Below are 23,579 nucleotides of genomic sequence, written 5' to 3' on the forward strand. Positions count from 1 at the left end.
AAGAAAACAACCGCCCAAGTACATGGAAAGACGTTGATGCGTATATGCGTATATGCATATATATGTATGTATGCGTGAAGCAGCAGCATGCACTTCTCGATCCTGTGCATGTCTACTCTATAAAATAGAGGCTACTGTATGTACTGTGCACAGCACGTACAGATACTTAATGTATTTTATGTGTATCCACATATAGGCTGCCCCTTTCCCTTTCCAGCTCTTTTTCACTCTTTTTAGTGGGGCTGAGTTGCCAACCTGAAAACTAGTTTTCTTATCTTATCAGCATGTTTGTGAAAATTTCAGATCCTTACGAAGCCATCTTTCGGCCTGCCCCTCCTTTGTTTGGCTGCTTGGCTCTTTGGCCTTGTTTGTTTTTTCTTTGGCCTGGGGCATCTTTCTTTTTCTTTTTCTTTCTCTTTTCCTTTCCTTCTTCTCATTATCGTCTCGGCTTGTGTCGCTTGTTGTGACTGTTGCCTTGCGTTTGTCCCTCTTTCTCTGCTCTTCGTGCTTAGAGAAGATCACGATAGAGGCGTTTCCTTCTTGTCTCATTCTGTTTGTCTTATCTTGAGAGACTTGTTTGTGTATGTACTTGGATTACCTTCTGTGTATTTGCCTCAATTCCCTCTATCGCCTGGCCATCTACTAACACTTGTCGGTTTCTCTAGGCTCTGCTTGAACGTGCACTATACACTATTGTTTCCATATCCTAACAGCTCTCATATCAGAACCATCTCCCCTCTTCGCCACATTCGAGTCAATCATTTGCGTATAGCTTGCGCTTTTTATTTTTTCCTACTTTCAACATACTTTTTGCCCTTTCCTCCGCTTTTTCTCTGCCAATAATGACTGTCTCAGAGCTGCCCCTCATGGTGGCACCTGGTGCTGGCCCGGCCCCCTCCGAGGAAGAAGTTGCCGGTATCATCGCCACAATCTTCAATGCCCAGACTTCTAAGGCCTCCGTTGAAGCCAGCTATGCTCTCTGCGAGCTTCTGCTGAACAGCGTGGGATATGCCGGCTTGACCCAGTATGGCGTCATTGCTGAGGTGAAGAAGGCTGCTGGCGATAAAAAAAGTGGTCTTCGCCGTGAGAGCGCCCAGAATTTGCTCGGCGCTATCTTTGAGCGATTCCCCCCCGCGCTCCCATTAGCGAAGTCCTCTTCCTCATTCAGGACGGTGGTGTTCTCAACATTGCTCTGGATGCTCTTGCTGACAAGGGCTCTGTCGTTCGCGAGGCCGCTCAGTATGGAATTGATGCCCTATTTAACAACCTTGGTGGCGAGGCCATGGTCGTTGGGCTATTGCCCGCCCTGACCCGCTACCTGTCTAAAAAGACGGGCAAGTGGCAGGGAACTGTTGGCGCGTATGCCCTACTGCAAAAGATGGCTGACAAGGCTAAGATGGAGATCGGTGTCTCGAAAGAAGTCTCGGATGAGAAGGATATCCTCCGCGAAGCTATGGGCGCTAAATTGGCCATCCTCATCCCTATCGTCGAGGAGGGAATGCACGACCTTAAAAGCGAAGTTTCTAAACAGGCTGTGACTGCCATGAGTGCTTTGACTACTCTGCTTTCCAACGACGACGTTGCTCCTCGTATTCCCCTGCTGCTCAACTCTATGCAAAACCCCTCGTCGGAGACTCTACAAAAGGCGATTCATGCCCTCTCTATGACTACCTTTGTTGCCATTGTCACCTCGCCTGTACTCGCTCTCTTGACCCCCTTCCTTGAACGTTCTCTCAACAACCCTTCTACGGCCCAAGAGGTTCTTCGCCAGACTGTTGTCGTGACTGAAAACCTTACCAAGCTTGTCCACGATCCTATTGAGGCTCGCACCTTCTTGCCTAAACTACAGCCTGGTGTTAAGGGTGTAGTTGATCGCGCTTCTCTTCCTGAGGTCCGAGAGCTTGCTGCTCGTGCTTTGGCAACCATTCACAAGGCCATGGGTGATGATAACAACATTGCCAGCCGCACTACTGCCGCCGACGTAGCCACTATTGTCGAGGCCGGACTCAAGAAGCATGATGTTTCTGATGTCAAAAATACTGATGGTTACAAGCTTGTCAACTCTTACTTTTGCGAGCAGGTTGCTGAAGGTGTGAACCATCGTCAGCTCGAGCGTTTGGCCAAGGTTGTCGCTCCCTACTTGCAGCATCTAACTCCTAAGGCGGCAGAGGTTGCCGCCTTCGTCCATGAGCACTACGTAACTGAGGATCGCATCAAGAATGGCCAGCCCCCCCAGGACGAGGAGGGTGAGGTGGAAATTGTTAATGCCAACTTCTCTCTAGCCTATGGTGGTATGCTTTTGCTATCTCACACTAATCTACGTCTGCTAAAGGGACACCGCTATGGTCTGTGCGGCCGCAATGGTGCCGGAAAGTCGACTTTGATGAAGTCCATTGCCGGCGGCAAGCTGGAGGGCTTTCCCCCTCAAGACGTTCTGCGTACTTGCTATGTTGAACACAATCAAGGAGAGGATGCTGACATCAGCATTCTTGAGTTTGTTATCAAAGACCCTGAGATTGCTGCTGCTGGTCGCGAGCGTATTGTTGCTGTTTTGGAGGAGTTTGGCTTTGATTCTGGCCCCGAGGGTCGTCAGTCACAGCCTGTTGGATCTCTGTCTGGTGGTTGGAAGATGAAGCTAGCTCTGGCTCGTGCCATGCTGCAAAAGGCTGACGTCTTGCTTCTAGACGAACCTACTAACCATTTGGATGTTGCAAACGTCAAGTGGCTGGAAAACTATCTTCAGACCCACCCCGATATCACCTCGCTGATCGTTTCTCACGACTCGGGCTTCTTGGATGCTGTTACTACCGACATTTACCACTACGAGGCTAACAAGAAGCTGGCTTTATACCACGGCAACCTCGCCGACTTTGTCAACGTCCGCCCTGAGGCCAAGTCATACTACACTCTTTCTGCATCCGCCGTGCAGTTCAAGTTCCCGCCTCCTGGTATTCTCACGGGCGTCAAGTCCAACACCCGCGCCATCATCCGCATGACCAACGCTACCTACACATATCCCAAAGCTCCCAAGCCTTCCTTGTCCGATGTGTCTTGCCAGCTCACTCTGTCGTCGCGTGTAGCCATTATCGGCCCCAACGGTGCTGGAAAGTCAACATTGATTAAAATGCTGACGGGAGAAGTCATCCCCTCTACTGGCAAGGTCGAAAAGCATCCTAATCTGCGTATTGGCTACATTAAGCAGCATGCTCTGGAGCACGTGGAAATGCACTTGGAAAAGACTCCCAACCAGTACCTTCAATGGCGTTATCAGCATGGCGATGACCGTGAAGTGCACATGAAGCAAACCCGCATCATGTCACCGGAGGAGCAGGCTCAAATGGACAAGCCTATCGACATTGGTGACGGCAAGTCCCCCCGCCAAGTTGAAGCGCTAGTTGGTCGTCAGAAGCTCAAAAAGACCTTCCAGTACGAGATCAAGTGGCGCGGACTAATGCCCAAGTTCAACAGCTTCATGTCTCGTGAGAAGCTAGTTGAACTTGGCTTCAACAAGCTGATCCAGGAGTTTGATGATCACGAAGCTTCGCGCGAGGGTCTGGGTTATCGTGAGCTGCAGCCCAAAGTGATTTCCCAGCACTTTCAGGATCTGGGCCTGGACCCTGAGATTGCCAACCACAACGAGATTGGGTCTCTTTCTGGTGGACAGAAGGTCAAGGTTGTCATTGCAGGCGCCATGTGGAACAACCCCCATCTGCTGGTCCTCGATGAACCTACCAACTTCTTGGATCGAGACTCTCTTGGTGGCCTGGCTGTTGCTATCCGCGACTTCAAGGGAGGTGTTATTTTGATTTCTCACAACGAAGAGTTTGTCGGTGCGTTGTGCTCAGAACAATGGCACGTGAATCACGGGCGAATGGTGCAGAAGGGCAAGGCTGCTGTCTCCATGGATCGCTTTGAGGATAACAGCGCTGTAGCCAGTGCTATGACCAGTGCTGCCCCCAGCACGGCCCCCAGCACGGTTCCTTCAGGCGCTGAGGACAACTCGGAGATGAAGTTTAAGGCGAGAAAGAAGAAGAAGATGACGAAGAAAGAGCTGAAAGAACGCGAGGCCCGCCGTCGCCTTCGCCATATTGAGTGGCTGAGCAGCCCCAAGGGCACTCCTCGTCCGGTGGATACGGATGATGAAGCGGAATAAATCAGGCCTATAGACTGGCGAGGGGTGTTGCATTTTAGATGTTGGCGTTGTTTTTATTCTGCTTTTTGCTGCTTTTTGTAGACGGAGGGTAAAATGTGGGGGGATTTGGCACATATGTTTATAATGACATGAGCGAATGCGAGTGGGTGGATAGATAAAAAAGGAGGGTTGGGTGTTTCTTTGCTTCACTTCAGTTAATCCTCACGGGGTTTTGTTTAGGCTTGCCTTGCATATGGTAACCTTGGGTTTTGTTTGCTATTTACCTGCTATTATTCTTGAAGATTGTTGTTTGCTGCACTTGGATTTCTTGTGTCACGGAAAAGACTGAGATACGGTTTCTTCTTCAATATAACTAAGTGAACTTTATAGAGAGAAAATGTGAGGAGATTCTAATAAAGACAAAGTTGAGATGAAGTAAACGAATACTAGTGCAAGATGACAAATAAGGGGGTAACCGAGGGATGAGACTGGAAGACCCAATTCAAGCAGGTGCAGCTATCATATATCCTTTTTCCTCCTGTTGGTTCCGATGGCTTTTCGCAGAAGCAAGAAGTATCTTGATTCTGGGAGTCTTGTTGTTGTTTCTGGTGTATTTATCCTCTTCCTAATCTAATCTATTGCTGATCGGATTTTCGAGTCCGGACTGTCCCCTGCTTCACCCTTAGGGGACCCGCTTTCTCTGGCTCCATTTTCTAAGTGGGCCAGGCTCCTCGTCCACCGCCCAGGTCCGATCACTATTTAGTGTCTTAGGTCCCTTCTGTTAGAAGGAGAAGAGAAGGAAAAATAAGGGAAGGATGGGTACTGTGGGGAGGGAATCTGCCTTTTGTCGGGTTAACCCTGGGTAAACTCGAGCCTGAATACTCCAGCTTAAGTGTGCATGATGGAAGAACTTGACACTTTGGAAAAAGAATGGAGAGACAAGCTTCACATCAGTATACCAGCACGGTTCCACGTGCGGTTGTACAGGATCACGAGTGACTTCACAAGTGATTTAACTGAATTCAGTAGATTGTTCCGACAGGAAGAAGACTTCCCATATTTTTCCTTCCTTCTGCTTCTTCGATGCGCTGCCTGTTTAGTGTGGATGTGACCTCGAGGCAGTCCCCTTTATAGTGACTTGGCCTAATAGTCACCAGTCTGTGGTCCGACAGGACCGCAGGAAAGAACAAAACCAAGGAAATATTTTGGACTAAGTGAACTTCCCAAAATTCAGTCCTGGGTCCTTGAGGTGTTGACGATGGCGAAAAAGGTGTTGATCGACGCGGTTAACCTCAAGGTTGGGTAGGTGTGGCCTCAAGGCATGGCATCACATCACAGCTCAGTTGTCTATCAAAAAGAATGAAAAAAAACGGATGTCGGCGTCATAAAACGTTTTCCACTATAAACCTGAAAAAAGGGGAGGTGCTAGACCTCAAAGATGCCCCCCCCCTCCCCAAGGGTTGTAGCAGGTAGGGGGGAGAGTTGGCTTCTGCGAGTGTTCTACAGCTACTTCTATTACAGTTGAAAAAGCTAGGCTGTGAAAAGTCCTGGCAGCCCTGATGTATCGCTTGCGTAGAATTAACCTTGTCTTAAGGAGTCTGATCACAAATGACAATCAGTGCTTGTTGCTTTGTACAGGCATAGGCTCTAGGCTCATGACTCGACATCTTGCTTCTCCGACCCTTGCTTGTCCTATTCTCTTCATTTGTCCCCCCCCCCCCTTACTTTCTTTACCTTCTTTTTTGTGTAGCATCAACAAGTTTTCACATGGAAAAAGGAGGAATCCTGAGAAGCAAAAAAGGCAGCTATCGTCTTGGGGCACGACAGTAAGCACAGCCCACTACCTCCTCACAGATTTTATCTCTGTTGAATCCATACTGGCTGTCCTGCGACATCATTTCACATTTCTTTTCTGAGAAGAACATTGAAAGAATGAATAACGAGTGAATAAATGAATCAAAAAATCAACAATGAAATAACGAAATAACGAAATACCCAAAGAACAACGATCAACGAACAAGTAAAGTAATTAACAAACCAACAATCAAAGAACAAATGTGTAAGCGAATGAATGGCTGCTGCAGACCTTACCAGACAAAAAAAATGAAGAAGCAGCTAAAGAAATTGCCAGCCCAAAGAATAGAACTGTTGAAAAAACCCCATGCCAAACAACCAATGGTGAACGAGTCTCATAACAGAGACACGCCCTAACACTTGATAGTTAGGGTGCTTACTTGGTCTAACCTTCCAACTCTGCATAGCTTCTTGCATGTTGAGACACAAGACTATGTTCCAGGCCTAGCTCATGAACTGTACTACTACCTGCTAATCCCCCCTTTTGTGCTAGAGAATTAGGAGTATTGTTAGAGTTACTTATAACCTTGATGAACCTTTCAACTTCATCATTGTTTTCTTCGAGGTAGTTGTCGATATAAGCTTTTGTCGTGCTTGTCTGGTTCTGGGCTGAAGGTGTGATGTCTTGAGTGGCATTTTCAATGTTGAATCGATAATAGCATCCAGTTGCACGATACCTTCTTCGCAGTCGTGAAGCGACAGCTTCAGAGGTAGTGGCCATCGTTTTTAGAGCTTCGCGAACTAGTCTTTGTTTGACCTTGATATCGATGACGTCTCTAAGGCCTGCGCCAATGCTCAAAATGGTCATCCCGCGGCCTGGGAATTCGCTTGTAGCCTCTTCGATGAGAACCTTGCACGGGTTGTTGTAGGTGTATCTAGTATCAATGAATTCAGTTTCATCTCGGCCAACTTTGATTGACTTGAAAAAGGGTGCTGCTGCAGATGTTGCTCTAGCCACCTCCCAGATCTTAGATCCAGATAAACCAGTAGAATGACTATATGTCGTGAATAAAGTCGGCTTTGTTTTGAAACTAGATTTTGCCATAGCCAGGACAACACTAAATAGTTATAAATAAATGTTAGGCATATCAGCTATTGGGTTCACTTGGCTAGAACTTACGTTTTGGTGCATGAGTCGTCATGTAGCTCCTGGTTCTCATGTTGGCAAAAGTCAGTTGTAGAGTTGCCTGCCTGTCGGTGCTCCATACAGCTTGGCATTGTGCAGTATTCTCGAATGACTTTTTTGATGGCATCCTCCAGTTTCTTTGCTGAGAAAGCACTGGAGGGAGATGCAGGCAAAATGCTTCTCCGCTTGGGAGTGAAAGCCACTTCGACAAGCTCCCTGAAGGCTCGAATGCTTTGGTCAACTGTCATCCTCAGAGGGCCAAGCATGAGGGCAATGATGCTTCAAAAATATTATCATGAGCAAAGAATTTCATAGTTATTAGAAAACATAGTGATAAACATACCCTCCAGTGTTTATACCACCAATAAGGTCAAATATCTCACAGGGCTTGGGGACTTCAGACAAGCCCTTAGCATCCTTAATACCCTCCATGACTTTCTCAAGGATTAGAAGGGTAGGTATCCCACAGATAACACAACCATCTATGATAGTTAGCATGAAGATAAGATGTGAATATCTGGACAACAACATACCCAGAGAAAGGACTTTCACCGGCTGGCTAGTATGGGAGCTCATATTGGCTTGGTTCACACATAGGTCTAGAAAAGCACAGATGGTGAATTTTGTAGGAAAGGTTCAAGGATTGACAATGACGAGAAGCAGTTAATCAAGTGAGTAATGTGGAATAATTTGAGGGACTAGTCTTCAAGTAAGGAGCAAGGACAAGGAATAGAGAACAGGATTATATGTTGATAGGATGTTCAATAAGAAGACATGCGTCGTTTTATCTTGGTGATTCCAGTAGACGTTAAATATATTCAAATCAAACAAGAAACTACGAGCTATTATATATATACAATTTCCCAAGTCAAACCCCCGCCAAATCTGACTTGCAACCATTGTAGCAGTGGGAGTAATTCATGTTGTTGGAGCGTAATTGGTCAGTCACATTAACGTTCAGGGGTTTTTAATCATAGTTTTCCTGTTAAGAGGTAAAGGTAGTTTTTTCAGTTCTACCAAATACTTGCTTACATTGGCATTTACTTTTGAGTATTATAGCCACATTTCCTAGCGTTGCTGCCAAGGTCTCACAGCAAAATCTCGATTAGGTAATCAAAAGCGCCGCTGTAATTGGGCCACGGGTACTGGCACAGGTTATGATGCGAGGTGCTGTCCTGTGTGTTTGTGCATGTGTTACGTGCTGTGGGTGTTACACCTACGTCTGTGATACGGGCCAGTTGTAACCCTGCAGCTACTGACCACAGTACACAGAACGCTAAAGTCACCCGCATTGATGCATATTTGTATGTATAGCGATCCTAAAAATGTATGTCGATTCTTCTCATTCTTTGTTGCGTGGCGCTCTAACCCATACATGTTGGATGGATGGATATTGTGGGGAATCTGCCTCTTGTCGGATTAACCATGGGTAAACCCGAGCCTGAATACTCCAGCTTAAGTGTGCGTAATGGAAGAACTTAACACTTTAGAGAAAGAATAGAGAAACAAGCTTCACCAATTCGAACAATCTGTATACCAGCACAGTTCCACGTGCGGTTGTACAGGATCACGAGTGACTTCAAAAGTGATATACCTGAATTCAGTAGATTGTTCCGACAGATACGACTATCAAGGAGCCAACTTGGACTTGAATATATTCAACACAGATCAAACGCCGCTGGACGGAACGGAATTAACCCTCTGCAAGGTTCACTATAGGGTTTTGGCGAGCGAAGCGCAATTGCTCCCAAGTTACCATGTTGCTCGATTCCGCTCTGCCATTGGTTGAAGCACAATAGGAAAAAAAAAAAAAAAAAAAAAAAAAAAAAGAAGGAAAAGGAAGGAAAGAACAAAAACAACCAAACGCCAAACATCCAACAAAGAACAAAGCAGCAAAGAAAAACCAGACTCGTACCCCCACGCCCCCTCTCCCGAGAAATCACCTTCTCGCCGCGCCATCCCCTCTCACATCCCAATGCGGAATACCCTCCACTTAGGGTCTAGTTTTCCTGCCAGATATCTGCAGCTCTTGTCTCCTGCGAGGGTACGACGGATCTCGTCTATCGCAAGCTGCGAAGTGCCCGGTTTCTGCATTCTACGGCCGATAAATGGTTGTCACAGGTTCAGAAAGACGTGGAAAGGCAAAATCAGTGCAGCCTGGAAACTGGGAATGAGTTACTGCCATTCGGTCAATCAATGCTGAAGGCTGGGCGATCGCGCCGTTCATCGTAGTTGCGGGCCGATATCACCTTGCCCGCTGATACCAAGAAAGCAACCTTCCAGGGGATTTGGCTATCGTGACAACCCGCAATGGCTGGTCCGATAATGAGACAGGTCTTGAGTGGCTTAAGCACTTTGATTAGCATACAAAAGCACGATCTAGTAGTCGCTATCGCCTTCTGATTTTCGACAGTCATGAAAGCCACCACTCAGTTGACTTTGAAAAACACGGCAAGGACAACAACATCATCACACTTTGTCTGCCATCTCATTCATCTCATATATTCCAGCCTCTTGACATTAGCTGCTTTAGACCCCCCAAGAAGACATATAGTCAAGAAATTGAGCATCTGATCAGGTGTTCGATAACCCACGTTTCCAAGACTGACTTCTTTGGAGCATTTTATGCTGGCCATCAAGCCACTATGACAGAAAGGAATATCAAGAGAGGATTTAGAGGAGCTAGACTTGTTCCTTCAGATGCTGAAAGTGTCATTTCTAAGCTTAATGTGCGGCTACAGACCCCAACACCGCTCGAGGAGGGTAGCCACTTTGATGATGAACTCAGCACCCCGCAGCCTCAATGATATGCCAAAGCCCTTCTACGCGTGGAACTTGGGCCATAATCTTTCGTAGCTGTCTTCATTTTCATATGGAACTTGCAATATAGCGTTTTGCTACGGAATAGCGCTGTAGGCAACGAATAGCACAACACCTTCTTATAGACAAGCTTCATTTCCTGCGCCAACTGTAGGTTGCACTGGGATAAACTTAAACTTTCCTCAATCTTGCAGGAGACTGGGCCAGAGGCTTGTTTAACTGTACAGTTACACTACAGAAGTATCGAGGTAAGTTGGCTTGTGTGATACTGTAATGTTGATAGAGCTACCCGGGACCATGTTTGCCACAACGCAGACACCCATTTTCACCATGCTTTAGTCCTGTCACTCAGCCGGTGCCGCGGTCAGTCAGCACGGGATTTTACATGAGCCCAGGGCTCGTTTTTCCCCAGCAGCTGTAGGCCATTATCGTAGATGAACATGTTGGCCAAACCTCCCTGGCGTTCGTAGATGTCGATGACCCGCTTGTTCGACTTGACAGTGGGGGGCTAGTGAGCTGACAAATAGCAAAGTGTAGGACAGTGTCATTTCACATGAAAATCAAGATCTGAGTGGTGATGAGCGCCGAGTATCTGCAAGTCTGATTTCAGGAGTGAATTAAGGGTAAGACTTGGATACGGAGACGATTTAGCAGGGGCACATCAACAGCATCAGGTGGCTGCTAGAGAAGAAGCAAATGATTTAAGGGTTAGTTATTATAGTATAGGCTAATACCAGCTGTCTCAGACGTATGTGCTTCAAGGACCTAGTTAAGCCAAAAGCTATTTCGGAGGCATGGCGCTATAGTTCTTTTCAAACAAAAAGTGAATACGATAGTCCCTCCAGAGAAGGAAGAGAAGCCAAAACCAACAATTTGAAAGGTGCTAGATCAGGTGGACGTTAGAGATAGTTACTTGAGGAACTTAAACTAGTCATCCCCTTTCTCCCCCCTGTTTCTTTACAGGTGATGGAGGAGGAGGCCATGGTAAGAGCATACATGCACAGCCGAGGTGTGAGGTGATTCTGAGCCCAGACTATATTGCTTCCACTTCCCATCGTTTATCTCATTGTATTAATATTTATATATCAAGACTAATACGCCATGCCTCAAAAGCACAAATAAGGTCCTGATCGCACACAGTAGTGGACGCTCTCCATGGCGTAAACAAAAGTCCGCACGGTGATGGAGGCATCGAAGGTCTATCAAGATGAAGCCAGCAACTATATCCTGGCAACCGATTCAAGCAGGCGCGGCTATCATGTATCCTTTTTTTCCTCTTGTTGGTTCCCATGGCTTTTCGCAGAAGTAAGAAGTATCTTGCTTCTGTGAGTCTTATTGTTGTTGTTGTTGGTGTATTTATTCTCTTCCTAATCTTATCTATTTCTGATCGGATTTTCGAGTCCCCACTGTCTCCCGCTTCGCCCTCAGGGTCCCGCTTTTTCTGGCTCCATTTTCTGAGTGGGCCAGGGTCCTCGTCCACTGCCTGGGTCCAATCACTTTTTAGTGTCCTAGGTCCCTTCCCTTCAGTTGGACTCTATCCTTGTAAGGAGACGGAAGGAAAAAAGGCAGGGAAGAAGACTTCCTGTATTTTTCCTTCCTCCCCTGTAGTCTGGCGACTGCGACATCATTTCACATTTCTTTTCTGAGAAGAACACTGAAAGAATGAATAACGAGCGAATAAATGAATCAAAAAATCAACAACGAAATAACGAAATAACGAAATACCCAAAGAACAACGAACAAGTAAAGTAATTAACAAACCAACAATCAAAGAACAAATGTGTGAGCGAATGAATAGCTAAAGAAATTGCCGGCGCAAAGAATAGAACTGTTGAAAACACCCCATGCCAAACAACCAATGGTGAATGAGTCTCATAACAGAGACACTGTTGCACTAGCTAAGTTCGGCCTCCTCAATTGGAACACGCCCTAACACTTGATAGTTAGGGTGCTCGCTTGCTCTAAGCTTCCAACTCTGCATAGGTTATTGCATGCTGAGACACAAGCCGATGCTCCAGGCCCAGTTCATGAACGGCACTATGACCCAATGATCCCTGCTGTTGTGCTAGATGATGAGGAGTATTGTTAGGATTAGTCATTACCTCAATGAACCTTTCAACTTCATCTCTGTTTTCTGTGAGGTAGTTGTTGATGCAAGCTAACATTGTGCTTGTCTCGTTCTGGGCTGAAGGTGTGATGTCTTGAGTGCTATTTTCAATGTTGAATCGATAATAGCCTCCAGTTGTACCATACATTATTCGAAGTCGTGAAGCGGTAGCTTTAGAGCTAGTGGCCATCTTTTCTAGAGCTTCGCGAACTGGTCTTTGTTTGACCTTGATGTCGACGATGTCTCTAAGGCCTGCACCAATGCTCAAAACGATCATCCCCTGGCCTGGGAATTTCCTTGCAGCCTCTTCGATGAGAACCTTGCATGGGTTGTTGTAGCTGTATCTAGTATCAATGAATTCAGCTTCATCTCGACCAACTTTGATTGACTTGAAAAAGGGTGCTGCTGCAGATGTTGCTCTAGCCACCTCCCAGATCTTAGACCCAGATAAACCAGGAGAATGACTATATGTCGTGAATAAAGTCGGCTTTGTTTTGAAACTAGATTTTGCCATAGCAAGGACAACACTAAATAGTTATAAAAAAATGTTAGGCATATCAGCTATTGGGTTCACTTGGCTAGAACTTACGTTTTGGTGTATGGGTCGTCATGTAGCTCCTGGTTCTCATGTTGGCAAAAATCAGTTGTAGAGTTGCCTGCCTGTCGGTGCTCCATACAGCTTGGCATTGTGCAGTATTCTCGAACGATCTTCTTGATGGCATGCTCCAGTTTCTTTGCTGAGAAAGCACTGGAGGGAGATGCAGGAAAAAATCTTCTCCGCTTGGGAGTGAAAGCCACTTCAATAAGCTCCCTGTAGGCTCGGATGCATTGGTCAACTGTCATCCTCAGCGGGCCAAGCATGAGGGCAATGATGCTTCAAAAAGATTATCATGAGCAAAGAATTTCATAGTTAATAGAAAACATAGTGAGAAACATACCCTCCCATGTTTATACCACCAATCAGGTCAAATTTATCACAGGGCTTTGGGACTTCAGACAAGCCCTCAGCAACCTTAATATCCTCCATGATTTTCTCAAGGATTAGAAGGGTAGGTATCCCACAGATAACACAGCCATCTATGATAGTTAGTATGAAGATAAGATGTGGATATCTGGACAACAACATACCCAGAGAAAGGACCTTCACTGGCTGGCTAGTATGGGAGCTCATATTGGCTTGGTTCGCACATAGGTCTAGAAAAGCACAGATGACGAGTTTTGGAGGTAGCGTTCAAGGATCGACAAGGATGAGAAGCAGTCAACCCAGTGAGCAATGTGGAATAATTTGAGGCACCAGTCTTCAAGTAAGGAGCAAGAACAAGGAATAGAGAACGGGATTGTATGTTGATAGGATGTCCAACAAGAAGACATGCGTCGTTTGATCTTGGTGATTCCAGTAGGCGTTAAATATATTCAAATCAAACAAGAAGACACGAGCTATTATATACACAAATACAAATTCTCAAGTGCTGCTTCCATATGACCGTATGAACGATCCTATAAAAAGCCAAGCAATCCATAACAAGTACTCTCCTCCGATTAAAGTGGGGCGTCGTTGATTCACACCAGTCTAGCGTAATTGTAATTGGCTAGCATAGCATTAATGTTCAGGGGTCGTTCATCATGGTTTACCAGCTTGCATGTAAGCCATGAAAGGTGGTATTGCATCCATTACCTGGGCTTATAGACCCCGGGTAGTGGTGGTGGGTAGGAATATAGCGTAGTAAGTAGATGTGATGTAGGTAGTTTACCACCGCATCCCTTTTACGTCGGAGCCCAATTGGGCCACGGGTACCGGCGTGTTGTGACGCTGTGTCATGGCGCTGAGCGTTTGTATTTCGTGATTCCACTTTCGTAACACATCAAGTCATCAAGCATAGCACACTCTGATCTATTGAACGTCAAAGTTACAAAAAGAGCTCTATTATTAAATAGCAATAGATTCTATGGTGAGTGACTATGATACAGGCAGGGGTTTATCTACTGCTGTTCTTCGATATCCTTGTTGAGAGGCCGTTTTGCCATTATTGAGAACGAGCAGTTGGTACCTCGAGCAGTAGTAGTCTTCCATTGCCCGTTCTTCAAAGCACCAGGAGGCTTACATGCTCTATCACGGGTGTATGGACTGTCAATCGGCCGGGTTTCTCCTTAGTAGATCTTCCCATGACAAAGGCATGACAACAATCTAGTGTATAAGAATTGATTACTTGTAAAAGTGACTCTCGAGACTCATATTCGCTTTCAGGTGGGAGATAATTGTCAGGGAACGAAGCTACGACTTCAATCCCGGCGATTCATTCTTGTTTTACCTACTTCTCCATGGTTAAAGAGCGTTATTACCGCGACTTTACCTATCGTGTTAGCGATTAGTGATGCCGAAAGCCCGTGTGATTTTAAAACCACGAGTACCCGTGGCCCAATTAGTCCCCTGGGGTTGTTCGTGTGACTTTGCATGAAGAATATTCTATTTAGTCTATCTACAGAATCTCCTAGGACTGAATATAAACTATGACGTCACCTCTATAACGTACACGATAAGCATGCGCACCTAAAAGATCGACACTCAAGACACAACATAGCATCTAAACAATTGAAACTAAGTGCTATGGTCTTCTGCAGACATTGTAGAAACTATCCGATATGCTCTTGCATTATGACCAGTTCTGCTACATGTCCTACAGTGCCTTACATTCACTAGCCCCGGCCCTCCTCGACCACCACTTCTCGATAATCCCCCCTCTATCTGTGTGTTAATATCCTTTTGATCAATAGCCTTGATGGGCAGCATAAAGTGCTGCAAAGAAGTCAGTCTTGGAAACGTGGGTTATCGAACACCTGATCGGATGCTCGATTTCTTGGCCATATGCCTTCTTGAGAGGTCCAAAGCAGCAAGTGTTAAGAGGCTGGAGTATATGAGATGAATGAGATGGCAGGCAAAGTGTGATAATGTTGTTGTCCTTGCAGTGTTTCTCAAAGTCAACTGAGTGGTGGCTTTCATGCCCATCGAGGATCAGAAGGCGATAGTGACCGGTTGATCGGCCCTTGGTATGTTGGTCAAAGTGCCTTAGCCACTCAAGACCTGTCTCATTATCAGACCAGCCATTATGGGTCGTCGCAAGAGCCCAATCGTCCGGGAGGTTGCTTTCTTGGTACCAGCTGGCAAGGTGATATTGGCCTGCAACTACGATAAACGGCGTGATTGCCTAGCCTTCGGCATTGGTCGCCTGAAAGGCGGTAGCCTATTCCCAGTTTCCAGGCTGCACTAATTTTGCCTTTGCACGTCTTTTTACACCTGCGACAACCATTCCCCCTGTCGGAATAATCTACTGAATTCAGTTTTTCACTTGTCAAGTCACCCGTGATTCTGTACAACCACGTGCTGGTATACAGATTGATCGAATTGGTGAAGCTTGTCTCTTTCTTCTTTTTCTAAAGTGTTAAGTTCTTCTATCATGCACAGCTAAGTTGGAAACCCAGAGACTGAGTTCTTCCAAGCATGGGAGGAAAAAGGAATACGTGATTATTTAAGTTGTTCTGTGTCTCTCTAAGTGTAGTCCGAGGAGCGGATCTCAGCCGGTTTATATATCCGTGTCTGATAGTAACCCTAACGTTTGGGCGAACTGGATCATCAGATCATCAAGCATTAGGGTTACTGCCATTTTGGCATTTGCTAGACCATGAGAGATTTGAAAAGACCTTCCTTCGACGCTTTTGACCCGGCCCTCACTCTCTGATGGATGGAATAAAAGTGAAGATTGCTCTCTTAAATGGGCTTGTTTACCTTAAGTATAAATTTGCAGGCTGTGTGCATGGCTTACATAGACACTACATAATCTATGCACTTCCCGTGGTGCTGAAACGAGCTGTGACGGTACGGTCATTTCTATTGCTGACGTGTCAAAGAGTCAGCATCTATCGATAATACGCTTACTATAGCCTGCAGCAAAAGCCAGTATCCAAGTTGCACCCTTCTATTTTCTTCACTTCCAGTCCAGCCACTCACTGCTCCCCTAGCTTTCTCTTCCTGAAAATACTGCTTTTTGTTTGGCTTTTTTCTCGTTGCGATCTTTTGGTCTGTAGGATGGGCGAGAATCATCTGGTCAGTGCCAAGTCCAAGGTCAAGGCCAACCTTGTCAGCATAACGCAACGCAACGCTGTGATGTTTCTTCCTAAGCCATCCATCCCTTTGGGTCTTTCTTTCCCTCTGAGGTTGCTGAATGGAGGAGACTGGGCCTAGGATACAAAAGCAAAGTAATTGCTAGGGGAATTTCCCCCCCTCCAAATAAGATGCACGCCCCAAGACGAGGCTTGCCATAAAGATTGACTCCATCAAAGATGTTGTTAAAGTGCTTCGCTTAGTTAGCTATAATCTCAGTGCTATAATACCACTGCAACCGTGACCACGAGTCATCCCACGCTTCTCAGTCCTTTTCCCCCCCAGAATATTAGTCGGTAGATGGGCCGATGTATACGTGAAACCGAAGGAAAGACTCCGGCCATTCTCGATCGATATCCCTTGCTGATGCCGTCTCACTTCTAGAAGCCGGCGACAGCAACAACACTGCCCAGATGGAGACGAATCTGGAGTTGAAGCCTTTTCGTGCAATCAGATCAGAAGAGACTTCAAGAAAAAATACACTGGTCTTGTCGAAGAGTATGTTGCTTCAAACCAACAACACACTCTTTTTCCCTTTCCTATGCCAAAGAACTATACATGGTTCGCCACGGCTTTCGTAATATGTGCTACCTATCCACGGAGACAGATCAACAAATGGATAGCATGCTGCCATTCGATGAACGAGCCGGCGCTTCGCTTTTTGTCAGGCGTTGCATGGATACATGAGTGCTAGCGACGCCTGTCTAACCCCCTGTGACTGCACAGGATACCCTGCCCTGAAGAACCCTTGATCCAGGAAACGTCATGGCAGAGGTATTTAGGCTCTCAAGAATCCTGCAGCCTCTGAACTATAGACAATACAGCTACCCCACGTCGGCTTTCGGATGGCCGGTTGCTCATAGGCACCCTTCCGTCATCGATGACCACAGTTAAGCAGACACTGAGTCGCTCTAAACTCAAGTCGCTCCTGCTGTTGGGCAGAGCCTCGTGTAGATGATAATCTACACCAGTGTACCTCATTCTCATGGCCACCATAGCCTTTTCCTTCAGCTTCGCCTCATTTTTTCCCAACAATGAAGAATTAGGGTATCTAGCGCTTCACGTGACTGCACAACCCTGGGCCACGCCCCTGCTAGCGTTGGCTTGTTGGAGAATAGCGGGTAATTGCGGCTTTCCAGGCGCCCTGCATTTGACTTGGACGGCATAAAGCATGTCACGAGGGAGAATGCATCTCCAAACACAGCTGGGCGAGACATTAAGTTGTGCTTGAAGCCTTTGTAGTAGCTGCATTTGCAGTGCAATGTGATCTAGATTATAAAAATTCTTTGTATAAATACGGGCGTAGTGCTAGGAAAGAACCTTCCTCATTTATTTATCGGCCTGCCAAGTGTCGTTTCTTACTGCCATCGGCCTACATACAATACAACCTTCTGCTCTACATTTCTCTTCTCTGCCTTCTCTCTTCATTTCTTACTAATATCAAATCCCCTTTATCCCTTTCTTTCTTTTTGTGCGCGTGTATCGCGGAATATCAATGCGTTCCCTCAAATCCCAGGCCAGGCGCCTCTCTCTACACCGAAGCTACTCTCCAGCTACTACTGCATCCTCATCCAGCACTGCCCCATCTATCACGCCTATTGCGTCGTTGATGATTGCAAATCGCGGAGAAATCGCTCTTCGCATCCACAAGACTGCCCACAGACTCGGAATCCAGACTGCGACTGTTTACACGGATCCAGACGCTTCGTCTCAACATGCGGCCGTCGGCAACTACTCGTTCAATCTCGGCCCGGCCAAGGGATATCTCGATACTGAGAAAATAATCGGCTTGGCAAAAGCGCACGGCATACAAGCGTTGCACCCTGGATACGGCTTTCTCTCCGAAAACCCCGCCTTTGCCGCTCGATGTGAGCAGGAGGGTATTGTGTTTGTGGGGCCGCCTGCCCAAGCCATGGCTGATATGGGCCACAAGGCCCGCAGCAAGGAGATCATGGAGAGCTCCGGTGTGCCATGTGTGCCCGGCTATCATGGGCCACAACAGGGAGAGGATCAGCTGCTAGGCCATGCCAGAAAAATTGGGTTTCCTGTTCTCCTCAAGAGCGTCCGTGGCGGTGGCGGCAAGGGAATGCGTATCGTCAAGACGGAGTCTGAATTCTTGGCCCAGCTGCGAAGCGCTAGGGCAGAGGCCAATGCTAGCTTTGGAGACGGCGGTGAGGTCATGCTTGTTGAGCGGTACATCGAACGTCCTCGCCACGTCGAGGTGCAGATCTTTGCCGACAAGTATGGAAACTGCGTGGCCTTGGGCGAGCGGGACTGTAGCATCCAGAGACGCCACCAGAAGATTCTTGAAGAGTCCCCAGCCCCGCACCTTGATGCTTCCATCCGCGCAGATCTGTGGAGCAAAGCTCGAACAGCCGCTTTGGCTGTTGGCTATGTCGGCGCCGGCACTGTCGAATTCATCCTCGACAAAGACTCTGGCCAGTTTTTCTTCATGGAAATGAACACCCGCCTGCAGGTCGAGCATCCTGTCAGCGAAATGGTCACTGGGACTGATCTGGTTGAGTGGCAGGTCCGCATTGCTTCTGGCGAGAAACTGCCCTTGACCCAAAGCGACATCGAAAAGAATATTTCCGCTAGAGGTGCTGCCATTGAAGCCCGGATCTATGCCGAGAAGCCCGAGGAGGGCTTTATGCCCGACTCTGGGAAGTTGATTCATCTGAGAACCCCTGCCACCAATGAAGACGTCCGCATTGATGCTGGATTTGGCGAGGGAGACGTTGTTACAGAGGCCTATGATGGGATGATTGCGAAGCTCATTGTGCGGGCTGACGATCGCACAACTGCGATCCAGCGGCTCGATCGGGCCTTGGCTGAATATGAGATCGTCGGGCTTGGGACCAACATTGAGTTTCTCAAGAGGCTGTGCCAATCCCCGGCCTTTGTTCAGGGCGATGTTGAGACTGGATTCATTGAGAAGCACCATGATGAGCTGTTCGCTGCCCCGCTCTACCAAGATGAGGTTTTTGTCCAGGGCGCTCTTGCGCTGCTACTTTCTGCTGCGGATGAGGCCCAGACACAATCTTTTCAAACCCTGCCTGCTGGCGCAAACCTTGGATTTGGCGGTATAGCCAACCCAGGAGAAGCAGATTCCATTGGAACAAGGAGTTTCAGCTTCAAAGTCTTGGACGTGAGAAACGAAAGTGAAGTCACTGCAGTGGTGACTCTCTATCCAACCGGCAACCGAATGTACGATGTTAACGTTACCACTAAAGCAGGCAATCATTCTGACACTAGAAGCTACAAAAGCCTCACTACTTCTTGCGCTTTATCGGCCGAGTCTTCTGCCAAAGCGGATGTCACAACATACTTCCCGCAGCAGAGGATCACAAGCAAAGTCGTAACTCAGACTCAAACTGCAGCGTCTGACCAGACAACTGTTGTTGTGTTTCAGCACGGAAAGAAGCATGAGCTTGAACTCTTGAGCCCAACGTGGTACGACGCTGCACTAGGCATAAAGAAGGTTAGCGGGGCTGTGGTGGCACCGATGCCATGCAAGATTCTAAAAGTTGAGGTCGGACATGGTCAAGAAGTCAAGAGGGGTGACCCATTGATTGTGATTGAATCTATGAAGATGGAAACTGTGATCAAAGCCCCCCACGATGGAAGAGTGAAGAGAGTCGTGTATCAGCCGGGGGACATTTGCAAAGCTAGAAGTATTCTGGTGGAGTTTGAAGACGACTAGGCTAGCTGCTACGGTTTGGGGTGCACATGGCTGGGACTAATGCTTCTAGATATCACGTCTATATATCCCTACGTAAACGAGCACTCGGGTAATAGAACAGGCATGCAAGCATGGTGATTCTCCATTACAGAATGAAGCCGCCTTAGCGAGAAGCAGAATATGAATATAAACGTGGCATGCAACCATGGACTGTAGTTTCTGGTGTTGAAATAGAACCTCCCTCGTTCCTCACCCCCCCCCCCCCCCATGCCACAGTCAAAGACGGACAGTATAGGGAGGAAGGTCTATTTCAGGCCAGTCCCAATATTACCTGCACTGTGATATGTATGTGCAAAGATGCTGACAGTCGCGAGGCACATTGACGGCTTGCTACAGATTCCTTTGCGCCCACTGCGCCTTTGATTCCTTTTTTTGTTCTCGAAAAGCTGTGGGCAGAAGTGGATGACTCGCAGATATCTACGGCTGCTCGTATACTCACTCACTGCTGATTCTTCTAGTCGTCTGCTTTGCTGTTGCCGCCTGTCTAATAATAGCTACGTGTCTGCTCTGAACATCTATTAGTTGCAACAAAATTAGACCGGCTTTGCTGCTTGACTAGCCTTGATGTTCGAATGCTCCCGCTGCTACCATACCCGGCTCAAGAAGGACTTGGCGAGAAATTCGAGTGGCTAGAGTGACAGGGAACCTTGTCTGCCTTGGCGCTTCCAGAAATCTACCTACCTACCTACCTGACCTGCCCAGCTGAAGAAACAACATTTATGAGTTGGCAATGACAAAGTAACTATATTTTGTGGCGCATAATGAGAAACTAGATTACTGATCAGTTTCTCTCTGTAGAAGAGTGTTGTCAAGTTGCTTGCATGCTGACTTAGTCACGTTCCGGCATAAGGTAGGTCAGCTACGCGAAACGGTACTGTCTACTCGAGATCCTAGGCCCCTGTTTTGTAGAGGGTCTTGCCAAAACCAGTATGATTTTGCATCTTGCCTTCTGTCCCAGGACTATAGCCCGCTGGAAAGATACCGTGATTGCTGTTCTCCGAGGCGTCAATAGAAGCGCCTCACTGCTTGGCTCACTTCTCTTCCATACAAGAGCTGCCACGTCTGACCCACGCGCCTACTTGACTGTGCTGCGCAAGGATTTAAATATCTCTTAGATCATGGCGATATTCCCATTGGTCTCGCCTCAAGTTTGTATGTATGCCTTCACATGCTAGATAGAGGCTTAGCCGTTAGGTTATCTTCGCGGTGCCTACCCCTGCTACACCGCCTCGTACAAGATAAGGATAGTCTTCCAGCACGAATACTACTGTCTCTGAACATTGCCTCACTACTGCCGTTTTTCCTAGCAGCCTGTTAGATATGCCTACCAATCAATCTAGCCATAGTTTCCGTAAAATTGACAATAGAGTAGTCTGTCATCCGCACAAGGGTGTCTAATTACACCTAAAAGAAAGCGTACGCTGAGACACGAGTGCAAGTCCTAGGGCATCCGAGAGATAACTAACCCCCAGACAAGTCATTGCCGCTCAGAACCATCTAAAGCTTCATATAAAATTCATCGTTCTCACTTCATCTCATTCAGTACCAGCCTCGGTGGCTTAGTCCATGCACGATATATCCGTTTGTGGTCGAGTCTAACATAATCTAACGCCCAGCGCCTAGCCACTTGGCATGAGCCGATGAGTGTATGCAGAATGCAAGGTACTTTCTTCCAAGCCACCAGATACACCTGCAAAGGCAGTTTTCCTGGCTCCCCCCTCACCACATTCTATTGCTTCTATCCTCAAGGCATTTCACCTTGGCATGTGTGCAGTGCCGCCAGTCGGATTTACAGCTATTTATACGGCCACGACGACGCCTCTTCTTCTGTTTTCTTTGACTTGCTTGCATGATCAAACTCATAGCTCTTTTCAACTAAATAAATCACAGCATCCCATCCGTTCCCCTATATCGCACTTTTCTCAGTCCTGCCGCTATCCTCGTTTTTTACTTCTTTACTTCACAATGGCAGTCAACAGTAGACAGTTTGCTGAAACCCCCCGGCCGGCGAAAGTCCTCTCTATTGGTAAGATGCCTTGACCTTGGCCCGCTGTCTTGTTACTAACCTTGATAGATGGCGGCGGTGTCCGTGGGTTGTCGGCCCTTTTGATCCTTGAGAAGATGATGCAGGGAATCCAACAGTCTAGGAACCTAGCAACAACTCCAAAGCCATGTCATGAGTTTGACTTGATTGGTGGTACCGGCACTGGAGGGTAATATTGCCCTTATATCCGCGTGCTTTATGGCTCTTGCTAACAGGTCTTCTTCTTCATAGTGTCATTGCCATCATGCTGGGCCGAATGGGAATGTCTGTCGATGAATGCATTCGAGCTTACACGAAATTTTCCAAGAAGGCTTTCCATCGCAAAATGTCAATCCTAGGCTCGACATCTGCCTTCTCAGCTACCAAGTTCAACAATGCTATCAAAACAGCAATCCAAGATCACGGCGGAAACCCCGAAGATCTGCTCTTTTGTGACCCATCATGCACTAAAACGTAAGTTCCAGACATGCCCAGTCAAGAGCCAAGGCTCGGATCTAACATTACTATCTAGAGCTGTCTTAGCTGTAACTAAAAACAACGTCGATACATTACCGATCCTCTTCAAGACATATGGCCAAAACGACGACAACATCTCTGACTGCAAGGCGTGGGAAGTCGCTCGAGCAACAACGGCAGCGGTCGGCTTCTTCAAGTCAGTCAAAATTGGCCGAGACAACATCGAATACATCGATGCTGCCTTTGGGCACAACAATCCCTGTGAGATGCTCATTGCTGAGGCTACAAAGCAATTTCCAGGCCGGGGATTGGTAGTTCTCAGCATCGGCACAGGTATTGGCGATGTTATCGAAATCAACGAGGCCAGGCCTATTGCCAAGGCACTAGAAAATATGGCAACAAGCTCTAAGCACGCTGCCATGCGAATGAAAACCGCTTACTCGGACTCTAACGCCTACCATCGGTTTAATGTTGAAAGTGGCCTCAAAGACATCACGCTTTGGGACTGGGAGAGAACGAGCCAAATCTCGGCGCACACAAAGAACTACCTGCGCGAAAACGAAGAAGCCGTCAAAAAGTTCATGGATGTCATGGCCTGGATCTCTGCCCAACAACATGTACTAGAGCTAGATGGCTAGGCAAGTCGGTATTCCCACTGTAGCTCTTTACTCCAACTTTCCTTGTTTTGTTTCCAGCCATTCTTTTATAGTCAGTCCCAAAGTTTTCTTAGACGCAGAGATGATCTTCTCTACCCGAGGTGTTCAGTCAGGGGAGAGGTCTATCATGCAATAAATACAGCAATAGTATTGAGGATAAGCGGTGTCGTCAAAGATGTGAAGCGACAGTAAAAGATATCAAGCAGTATCTCTTGTAGAAGGGGCCATAGCCTACTGGTGCGAAAAGGGATGTTTATGAAGAGAGCGGGTTGCATTATTGAGAATTTGCACCCAACCGGGGGATATCAGATAGGCTTATGGTATAAACGCTTAGCCTAGTGAACGAACTTGGCCTGATACAACAAGAACGGGCTTGAGAAAGTACGATATAGATTAACAGCTGGCTACCAGCCCGCAAGAAAGTTCTAGGTAGCGCAGGTATGTCGAGTCGCTCATAGTTTGGCAGCCAGATAGATACTCATATCA

The 23,579-nt window shown here is 47.1% G+C and overlaps 5 protein-coding genes across 5 annotated transcripts; 3 read left to right on the forward strand and 2 right to left on the reverse strand.

The window, feature by feature from the left end:
• Window positions 1–842: 842 nt before the first annotated feature.
• On the forward strand, window positions 843–4,153 carry HOO65_050763 (elongation factor 3; the record flags this gene model as incomplete). The annotated part of the gene is made up of 2 exons (XM_071003145.1): window positions 843–1,083; window positions 1,152–4,153. The coding sequence occupies 2 exons, from the start codon at window positions 843–845 to the stop codon at window positions 4,151–4,153; spliced, it is 3,243 nt and encodes a 1,080-aa protein (XP_070858822.1).
• A 2,218-nt stretch (window positions 4,154–6,371) lies between these two features.
• Window positions 6,372–7,688, reverse strand: HOO65_050764 (Patatin/Phospholipase A2-like protein; the record flags this gene model as incomplete). The annotated part of the gene is made up of 4 exons (XM_071003398.1): window positions 6,372–7,044; window positions 7,107–7,391; window positions 7,456–7,594; window positions 7,646–7,688. 4 exons carry the CDS (start codon window positions 7,686–7,688, stop codon window positions 6,372–6,374), a joined length of 1,140 nt encoding a protein of 379 aa, XP_070858823.1.
• Window positions 7,689–11,893: 4,205 nt separating this feature from the next.
• On the reverse strand, window positions 11,894–13,210 carry HOO65_050765 (FabD/lysophospholipase-like protein; the record flags this gene model as incomplete). Its single annotated transcript, XM_071003399.1, has 4 exons — window positions 11,894–12,566; window positions 12,629–12,913; window positions 12,978–13,116; window positions 13,168–13,210. 4 exons carry the CDS (start codon window positions 13,208–13,210, stop codon window positions 11,894–11,896), a joined length of 1,140 nt encoding a protein of 379 aa, XP_070858824.1.
• Window positions 13,211–17,690: 4,480 nt separating this feature from the next.
• On the forward strand, window positions 17,691–19,898 carry HOO65_050766 (Methylcrotonoyl-CoA carboxylase subunit alpha mitochondrial; the record flags this gene model as incomplete). The annotated part of the gene is made up of 1 exon (XM_071001017.1): window positions 17,691–19,898. The coding sequence occupies one exon, from the start codon at window positions 17,691–17,693 to the stop codon at window positions 19,896–19,898; it is 2,208 nt and encodes a 735-aa protein (XP_070858825.1).
• A 2,004-nt stretch (window positions 19,899–21,902) lies between these two features.
• HOO65_050767 (Patatin/Phospholipase A2-like protein) lies at window positions 21,903–23,075 on the forward strand (the record flags this gene model as incomplete). The annotated part of the gene is made up of 4 exons (XM_071003443.1): window positions 21,903–21,963; window positions 22,012–22,134; window positions 22,197–22,434; window positions 22,493–23,075. 4 exons carry the CDS (start codon window positions 21,903–21,905, stop codon window positions 23,073–23,075), a joined length of 1,005 nt encoding a protein of 334 aa, XP_070858826.1.
• Window positions 23,076–23,579: the final 504 nt, after the last annotated feature.

This window comes from Ceratocystis lukuohia (assembly GCF_044167205.1).
Source record: "Ceratocystis lukuohia strain C4212 chromosome Unknown Supercontig5_pilon, whole genome shotgun sequence".
In the NCBI taxonomy this organism is placed as follows: domain Eukaryota; kingdom Fungi; phylum Ascomycota; class Sordariomycetes; order Microascales; family Ceratocystidaceae; genus Ceratocystis; species Ceratocystis lukuohia.